General features: G+C 43.9%; 1 protein-coding gene across 2 annotated transcripts; it reads left to right on the forward strand.

The window, feature by feature from the left end:
* Positions 1 to 1,865: 1,865 nt before the first annotated feature.
* Positions 1,866 to 8,351, forward strand: LOC122543932 (uncharacterized). 2 transcript variants are annotated; one of them, XM_043682878.2, is made up of 3 exons: positions 1,943 to 1,979; positions 2,254 to 2,363; positions 6,674 to 8,351. In XM_043682878.2, the coding sequence occupies exon 3, from the start codon at positions 6,763 to 6,765 to the stop codon at positions 7,747 to 7,749; it is 987 nt and encodes a 328-aa protein (XP_043538813.2). In that variant the 5' UTR covers positions 1,943 to 1,979; positions 2,254 to 2,363; positions 6,674 to 6,762; the 3' UTR covers positions 7,750 to 8,351. The 2 variants fall into 2 exon arrangements, with proteins under 2 accessions (XP_043538810.2, XP_043538813.2); XM_043682875.2 differs by lacking the exon at positions 2,254 to 2,363 and having other exon boundaries at positions 1,866 to 1,979.
* The last annotated feature ends 1,350 nt before the right edge of the window (positions 8,352 to 9,701 follow it).

Consider the following 9,701-nt stretch of genomic DNA (forward strand, 5'->3'; position numbering starts at 1 on the left):
AATTTATATTTGCCAGGATTTGGTGTTGGAGAGACTGTTACGCCTGAAGGTTGATAATTCTCCGGGGCCTGATGGTCTACATCCCAGGGTACTGAAGGAGGTGGCTCGGGAAATCGTGGATGTGTTGGTGATTATTTTCCAGAGTTCGATAGATTCGGGGTCGGTTCCTAAGGATCGTAAGGTGGCTAATGTTATACCACTTTTTAAGAAAGGTGGGAGAGAGAAAGCAGGAAATTATAGACCAGTTAGTCTGACCTCAGTGGTGGGAAAGATGCTGGAATCTATTATAAAGGATGAAATTACGGCACATCTGGATAGTAGTGACAGGATAGGACAGAGTCAGCATGGATTTATGAAGGAGAAATCATGCTTGACTAATCTTCTTGAATTTTTTGAGGATGTAACTGAAGATGGATGAGGGAGATCCAGTAGATGTAGTGTACCTGGACTTTCAGAAAGCTTTTGATAAAGTCCCACACAGGAGGTTAGTGAGTAAAATTAGGGCACATGGTATTGGGGGCAAAGTACTAGATTGGATTGAAAATTGGTTGGCTGACAGGAAACAAAGGGTAGTGATAAACAGCTCCATTTCGGAATGGCAGGCAGTGACCAGTGGGATACCCTAGGGATCCGTGCTGGGACCGCAGCTTTTTACAATATATGTTAATGATATAGAAGATGGTATCAGCAATAACATTAGCAAATTTGCTGATGATACAAAGCTGGGTGGCAGGGTGAAATGTGATGAGGATGTTAGGAGATTACAGGGTGACCTGGACAAGTTAGGTGAGTGGGCAGATGCATGGCAGATGCAGTTTAATGTGAATAAATGTATGGTTATCTACTTTGGTGGCAAGAACAGGAAGACAGATTACTACCTCAATGGAATCAATTTAGGTAAAGGGGCAGTACAGAGAGATCTGGGTGTTCTTGTACACCAGTCAATGAAGGCAAGCATGCAGGTACAGCAGATAGTGAAGAAGGCTAATAGCATGCTGGCCTTCATAACAAGAGGAATTGAGTATAGAAGCAAAGAGGTGCGTCTGCAGCTGTACAGGGCCCTGGTGAGACCACACCTGGAGTACTATGTGCAGTTCTGGTCTCCAAATTTGAGGAAAGACATTCTGGCTATTGAGGGAGTGCAGCGTAGGTTCACGAGGTCAATTCCTGGAATGGCGGGATTACCTTACACTGAAAGACTGAAGCGACTGGGCTTGTATACCCTTGAGTTTAGAAGACTGAGAGGGGATATGTTTGAGACATATAAGATTATTAAAGGATTGGACACTCTGGAGGCAGGAAACATGTTTCCGCTGATGGGTGAGTGCCGAACCAGAGGACACAGCTTAAAAATACGGGGTAGACCATTTAGGACAGAGATGAGGAGAAACTTCTTCACCCAGAGAGTGGTGGTTGTGTGGAATGCTCTGCCCCAGAGGGCAGTGGAGGCCCAGTCTCTGGATTCATTTAAGAAAGAGTTGGATAGAGCTCTCAACGATAATGGAATCAAGGGTTATGGAGATAAGGCCGGAAGAGGATACTGATTAGGAATGATCAGCCATGATCACATTGAATGACGGTGCAGGCTCGAAGGGCTGAATGGCCTAGTCCTGCACCTATTGTCTATTGTCAATAGGATGAAGGTGGGCGGGGCTGGAGGAACAAGCGGAAGTCCAGCAGGACACAGTACGCCAGGCAGTAATCAGGAGGTGGAGAACACATCTTGTTCCGGGTGAAGGGTTCATACGTTGGATTCCAATAACCGCAGGTATTGTTGTCTCCGCACAAGCGGAAGCGGCTGCCCCTCCAACCAATGGGAGTGAATGGGGGGGGCGGGGCGAGCAGGAAGACACAGTGTCGGGGCAGTGCTGGTGTAACTGGCCCATGGGCGAATGCGGAACGTGGATACCGCTAAAATCAGCGGACACCGGGAGGAAAATGGAATCAGTCTGAGCTGGGAGATTTTCTGAACACTCGGTGTAGGCTGCTAGACCGAAATTAGTAAACTCGCGGACACGCGTTTGCAGTAAAGAGGGAAACGCTTGCGGCTCTCAGGCCCCAGGTTACTCCCGCCATCTTTATTTGGGGCAAGGTGCAGCAGAACGCATGCGCATGCTTCTTGCTGCGTGGGGGCGGGGTAGTTTGAAAAGGCGCATTTTCACAGCAAACTGAAATCAATAGAAATGTTTGGCTTTTCTAGATTTCTATCCTCGACTGACAGCGATTTTTTTCTTTTCTGAGTTGGTTTTACAGGGTATTAATTGAGAATAATTTGCAGACTGGGATCTCAAAACAATTTCTGACAGCAGAGTTATCATGAACTAAATAACTATCAATTGGCATTTGACTGTGGAAGCAAAAAGGTTTGTTTGTTCTGTGTGTGGGAAAACATCTCTGATATGATTGTAACTCGAAAAGCAGCAAGATGTACAAATTCGTGGTTAGATCACTCCTGCTGTATGTGCACAGTTCTGGGAGCTGATGAAGGAAATTTTGGCTTGAGAGGGGCACAGATTTATCCAAACTACACCTCGTATTTTTGAAAGAACTGTCATATTTAGTTCCAATCAACAACCTCATGCTTCTAACCTATAGCCACTTCATTCTCAAATACCTGCAAACTTCCATTTAAAAATTTGAATTCTTGAATCATTGGGATCTTTTCTGGGGCAGAGGTGACTTGTTCTCGAAGGATGAGTTGCACCTGATCTGGACCAATATCCTGGTGGGCAGATTTGCTAGTGCTGCAAGGGATGGTTTAAACTAGATTGGTGGTGGTGCAAGGCTAGAAGGAGATACAGTAATCAAAAACAGCAAGTTGAAGAGACAGGTCAGGCTGGAACACAACAGGGAGTGGGGGGTGTCTGTTGGATAAATTGCACGTATTTCAGTGCAAGAGGGCTGACAGGTAAGCTGATGAATTCAGGATGTGGCTAGGTATGTGGGAGTGGGATATTATTAGCCATTACAGAAACATTGCTAAGGGAAGGGCAGGACTGGCAGCTAAATGTGCCAGGGTATTGGTGCTTTAGATGGGACAGAAATGGAGGAAAGAGAGGAGGGGTTGTTGCATGCTTGATTAAGGGGAGCATCACAGCAATTGTCAGAAATGAAATAACTGAGGGATCATCCAGTGAGGCTTTGTGAGCAGAGCTAAGAATTAAGAAGGGAATGGTGACATTATTGGGGTTTTACTAATGGCCCCCAAACAGTCAACGGAATTAGAGGAACAAATATGCAGGGACACTGGGGAGCAATAGGGTTGTCATAGTAGGGGATTTTAATTTTCCTAACATAGATTGGGACTCCCATAGCATTATGGGCTTAGATGGAGTGGAATTTAAATGTGTTCAGGAAAGTTTCCTCAAATATTATATAGAGGGTCCTACTGAGGAAGGGGCAAAACCTGACTTAATCTTAGGGAATAGGGCAGGACAGGTGACTGAGATGACAATGGAGGGGGGGGTACTTTGAAAACAGTGACTGTAGTTCTATTAATTTTAAAATAGTTATGGAGAGCGACAAAATTGGTTCACAGGTTCAAGTTCTAAACTGGACCAAAGTGAATTTCGATGGAATTAGACAGGAAGTTGCAGGGGTTGATTGGAATAGTTTATTTGCAGGCGATGGGACTTTGAGCAAGTGGGAGGCCTTTAAAAGTGTGACAGTTAGAGTTCAAGGTCTGTATGTTCCTGTGAGGCAAGGTTAGCAGGAATAAGGGACCCTGGATGACAAGAGATATTGAGGCTTTGACCAGCAAAAAGAAAGGCGGTAAGGCTCAGGTACAGACAGCTGGGATCAAGGGAATTCTGAAGGTATGTAGGGGGTACAGAAGTTTACTGAAGAAGGAAATCAGGAAGGTGAAATGAGAGCGTGAGATTCTTTTGGTTGGGAAGATTAGGGTGAATGCAAAGAGATTCTTTAAGCTTATTAAAGGAGAAAGAATAATTAGAGAGAGTTTAGGACTCCTCTAGGACCAAAGTGGACAGGTATGTGTGGAACTGCAGGACATGGATGAGGTCATCAATTAATATTTCTCCTCCTGTGTTTAACTGTGGAGAAAGACATGAAGACTTGGGAACTTGCAGAGGTTAATGACGATATCTTGAGGACAGTCCATATCACAGTAGAGGAGGCGTTGGACTATTAGAATGTGTGATGGTGGATAAATATCTTGGACCTGACCAGATATATTCAAGCACACTGGAAGAGGCGAGAGAAGAAATTTCAGGGGCTCTGGTTGATATATTTGCATCATCATTAGCGATGGGTTAGATCATGAAAGACTGGAGGCTAGTGGATGTTGTGCCCTTATTCAAGAAGGGCTGCGAAGAAAAACCTGGGAGCTATAGACCAGTAAGCCTAACTATGGTGTTAGGTAAGTTACTTGAGAAGATTCTGAGGGATGAGATATACATGCATTTGGAAAGACAGAGTTTCCTTAGGGGTAGTCAGCATGGCTTTGTGCATGGGAAATAATGTCTCACAAATTTGATTAAATGACCAGGAGGTTTGAAGAGTGCAGGGTGGTAGACCTAACCTATATGGATTTCAGTAAGGCCTTTGATAGGGTTCCAGGCTGCTCTGGAAGTTTAGATTGCATGCAATCTAGAGGGAGCTGGCAAATTGGGATACATAATTGGCTTGATGTTAGGAACCAGAGGGTAACAGTGGAAGGATGCTTGTTGGACTGGAGGCCTGAGACACATGGAGTAACTCAGGGGTCAGTGCTGGGCCCATTGCTATTGGTTATCTATGTCAATGATATGAATGAGAATGTACAAGGCATGATTAGTAAGTTTGCAGATGACACTAAAATAGGCAGTATCATGGACAGTGAGGAAGTTTATCAGAAGTTGCAGCAGGACCTTGATCAGCTGGGGAAGTGGGCTGAGAAATGGCAAATCAGGTTTAATGTAGATAAGTGTGTGGTCTTGCATTTTGGGAAGTCAAATCAAGGTAGGAGTTAGTGAGTTTTGAGAAGATTTGTAGCAAGGTAGAGTTTCATTATGAAGTGTAGGGCCTTAAGGAGTGCCATGCAACAGAGGGACCTTAGAACTCTGGTTCATGGTTCTTTGAAAGTGGAGTCATGTAGACAGGGCAGTGAAAAAGAAGGCACTGGCCTTCATCAGTCAGGGCAGAAGTTGGGAAGTTATGTTGCAGTTGTACAGGACGTTGGTGAAGCTGCATTTGGAGTATTGTGTTCAACTTTGGTTACCTTGCCATAGGAAGGATGTGATTAAACTGGAAAGAGTACAGAAGAAATTTTCAAAGTTGTTGCCAGAGCTCAGGGCTGAGTTATAGGGAGAGGTTGGACAAACTAGGACCTTTTTCTTTAGAGCACAGGAGACTGAGGGGGGGATCTTGTAGAAGTGTATAAGATCATGAGAGGCATTGATAAGGTCAGTGTACTCTGCCCCTTCACAAGGGTTTGGGCATTGAGGACAAGAGGGCATCAGTTTTAAGGTACAAGGAGGAAGATAAATGTGAACCTGAGGGGCAACGTTTTTACACAGAGGGTGGTATGCATATGGAATGAGCTGTCAGTGAAAGTTGTTCAGGTGGGTACATTAAGAACAGTTAAAAGGCATCTGGACAAATACTTGGATAGGAAAGGTTTAGAAGGATGCAGGCAAATGGGATTAGCATGGATGAACATTTTGGTCGGCTTGGACCAGTTTGGGCTGAAAGGCCTGTCTCTGCGCAGTAGGTTTCTATGATCTATGAGACCTCTGAGCCCTAGTATCCTCCTTTTGCACAGTGTGGAATCGAGGGATGCTTCTGGTGTCCCTGATGGCTATGTGTGCAGGAGGTGTGTCCAGCTGCAACTCGTTTCATACATAGACAACCCTCTGTATGAAAATATTGTCCCTCAGGTCCCTTTTAAATCTTTCCCCTCTCACCATGAAGCTGTGCTCTCTAGTTTTGAACTACTTTCCCCTAGGAAAAAGAACATTGCTATTCACCATATCGATGCCCCTCACGATTTTATAAATCGCTATAAGATCATTCCCCAACCTCCAACATCAAGAGAAGAAAAAGCCCCAGCCTATACAGCTTCTCCCCATAGTTCAACTCTCAAATCCCACCACAACTTTGCAAATCTTTTCTGAATGCCTTCAAGTTTAACAACATCTTTCCTACAGCAAGGAGACCAGAACTGAATGCAGTCTTCCAATATTGGCCTAACCAATACAGTAATAACATGACCTCCGATCTCCTATACTGAACACATTGATCAATAAAGACAAGTATTCCAAATGCCGCTTCACCTCCCTGTCTATCTGCACTTGTTCTTAACCCTTTGGAGGGATTGAAAGGTATGGGAGACAACAGGAACAGGATTGAGTTGTAGATCTGTAAAATGCCTCTGCTTCGTGCCTGCCTTTCCCACCTGTACCTCATTCTGTAGTTTTGTGCAAACACTGACTGATTCCCTTCCTTGAAGGAGATGAATGAACTAGTTTGGTTTTAACAGTAATCCAGCAGTTTCCCACAGTGTCATCTCCATAACTGAGCAGATTAATTGCTGTCAGTTTCACAACCTGTGTTTTTTCCTCATTTCTCCTCATACATTTATTACGTGTTTGAAAAGTTGATTTGCAAATAGAAACTTCAAATGAAACCACATCCAGATCTGACAGTCACTCTGCTTATAATCTAATTATCTCAGGATTTTGAACATTGAAGGGAAAAGTACTGCTCACACTGGCAAGAAGCTCATGTCGTCTATATGTGGAAGTCTGTGGAGATTCCTCTGAAATGTCCAAACGCCAGCGCAGTCACACCAGAGGGAGGCAATGGAAATGTGGGGATTGTGGGAAGGGATTTCTTTACCCATCCCAACTGGAACTGCATCAACGCAGTCACACTGGGGAGAAGCCATTCACCTGCTCTGATTGTGGGAAGGGATTCACTCTGTCATCCAACCTGCAGATACACCAGCGAGTTCACACTGGAGAGAGACCATTCACCTGCACAGTGTGTGGGAAAGCATTCAGTCAGTCATCCAGCCTGCGGGTACACCAGCGGGTTCACACTGGAGAGAAGCCGTTCACCTGCTCTGATTGTGGGATGGGATTCACTCTGTCTTCCAATCTGCGGATACACCAGAGGGTTCACACTGGAGAGAGACCATTCACCTGCTCTGTCTGTGGGAAAGCATTTGCTCGGTCACCCGACCTGCAGATACACCAACGAGCTCACACTGGGGAGAAACCATTTACTTGCTCTGATTGTGGGAAGAGATTCATTTCGTCATCCGTCCTGCTAAAACACCAGCGGGTTCATGCAGGGGAGAGGCCATTCACCTGTTCTGAATGTGGAAAGGCCTTCAATTGCTCATCTAAACTGCTGATACACCAGAGAATTCACACTGGGGAGAGACCATTTACCTGTTCTGAATGTGAAAAAGCATTCAATTGCTCATCTAATCTGCTGATTCACCAGCGGGTTCACACTGGGGAGAGACCATTCACCTGTTCTGAATGTGGAAAAGCATTTAATTGCTCATCTAAACTGCTGATACACCAGCGGGTTCACACTGGAGAGAAACCATTCATCTGCCCCGAATGTGGGAAGGCATTTGCTCAATCAACCACCCTGCTAATACACCAGCGCACTCACAGAAGAGAAAGACCATTCACCTGTTCCCATTGTGGGAACGGATTTACTCAATCATCCAACCTGCTGAGACACCAGCGGGTTCACACTGGGGAGAAACATTTGCTCGGTCAACTCACCTGCTGATGCACCAGCCTATTCACTCGATGGAGAGACCATGGAAAGGGATTTCAAATTGTTATCATCCCAGTGAAATGACACTAGGTGGATCCCATTCACCTGCTGTGTTTGTGTAAATGGCTTTGCTGTTTGTTAACACCAGCAAATTCACAAAGAAGCAGAGGGGAAGGACTTTACTTTTACCCACACCAAAGACCGAACCTTAGTCATTAGGCAATTTGTATTGGTGTTATTGAACTTTGCTCTATTAAAGGGGCTGATATTGAGGATAAAACATCACTACAATGGTGTGTATGTAGGGTTAGTATTGGAAATGATGAAAATGTTGTTGTGCATCAACACATTTATACTGGGTAAAGACTGGCCATCTGCATACTATTTGTAAAATGATTTTGTGATTCATCAGCATTGGTTAAAAAAACAATGACTTCTATAGTAACTGTCAGCGTTGATTTTGATGTTATTGTTATCCAAATCCAAACCATGCCTTCTGGCCCTATTTCTGATGGTGTTTGTAAACACCACAGGTTCAGTTACCTACTTGTGATAAAAATAATACATATCAGCTTTTTCTTAAAACTAAGTTGCATCAAGTCTTTATCTTATTTTCTGAGTGCATGAGAGATAAAGTAATTGGTACCCTTCACATGAACAGTTGGGAGAAAGCACATCCAGAGTGACATGTAGTCTGAAATGCCGGAAATTTAGTTACAAGCGCTGTTGGGGTGTGTGCAGCTTAACTTAGCAATGGGATGGGATCCAGAGAGAATGACCAAAAGGGTAAGAAGGAAAGAAGAATCAGTAAGTCAGTCAGGAAGGCATTGACATTACAGACCAGGTCAGGTACAAGGGAATTTGACATGGTTAAAAGTCATTGATTTTCATGCCAAGCGTTTGATAAACAAGGCAGATGAGTTGAGAGTAAAGATTAAAAATGGGGTATGATGCTATTTGTGTAATTGAGACATAGTTGAGACAGAGGCAGGATTGGAAGGTCAGTACTGTAGGATACAGGGTCTTCATGTGAGACCGCGAAGGAGGCAAAAGAAGAGGTGGTCTCACAATGATGTTTAGGGAATTTATTACAACAATAAGAAGCGATGACATCTTAGAAAACTTTTTCAATAAACCCATATGGGTAAAACAAGTAGAGCTGGTAAGGAGGCAAATTTCAGGCAAGTGTAAAAGTCATAGGGTCGTGATAGCAGGGTACTTCAATTTCTGCAACATTAACTGTGGTCATCATAGTGTGAGAGGTTTACAGGTACTTTTAAAATAGAGGAGAAAGTGAGGACTGCAGATGCTGGAGATCAGAGCTGAAAATGTGTTGCTGGAAAAGCGCAGCAGGTCAGGCAGCATCCAAGGAACAGGAGAAGGGCTTATGCCCGAAGTGTCGATTCTCCTGTTCCTTGGATGCTGCCTGACCTGCTGCGCTTTTCCAGCAACACATTTTCAGCTTTGAAAATAGATCCTGGGCAACTTTTGAAGCCAGTATGTAGAAAGCCAAACAAGGAAGGGGGAAGCTCTTGAAATTAATTTTAGGTAACAAAGATGGACAAGTGGTTGAAGTATCTGGAGAATGATTTTGCAGTTATCAGAACTCTTTTAAAAGGATTCAGGATTATTCCAGAAAAGGACGAGGATGGGCCTTGAATCAAGGTTCTAAATGAATAATATTAGATATGATTTGGCCACAGTGTGCAGGGAGCATATAATTTCAGGTAAATGGGGAAATGAGAGCTATAAGGGGAACATGGATTGGTACGGCCAGGTAAAATAAAGTAAATTGTTCAGTTATTTTACAGTTACATGAATTATTTAAAGATAACAGATGAAAGAGTAAGGCCTATTAAACTCAATCACGTACTGCTCCTTGATTTCTGTCTCATTAGTGAATATTGACATAAAGTATTCACTTAGAACCAGGCCTACATCCTCTGGTTTCACACACCGATTAC

Source organism: Chiloscyllium plagiosum, unplaced genomic scaffold (assembly GCF_037043375.1).
Source record: "Chiloscyllium plagiosum isolate Xiang-an unplaced genomic scaffold, Cpla_swu_hap1 HiC_scaffold_46, whole genome shotgun sequence".
NCBI lineage: Eukaryota > Metazoa > Chordata > Chondrichthyes > Orectolobiformes > Hemiscylliidae > Chiloscyllium > Chiloscyllium plagiosum.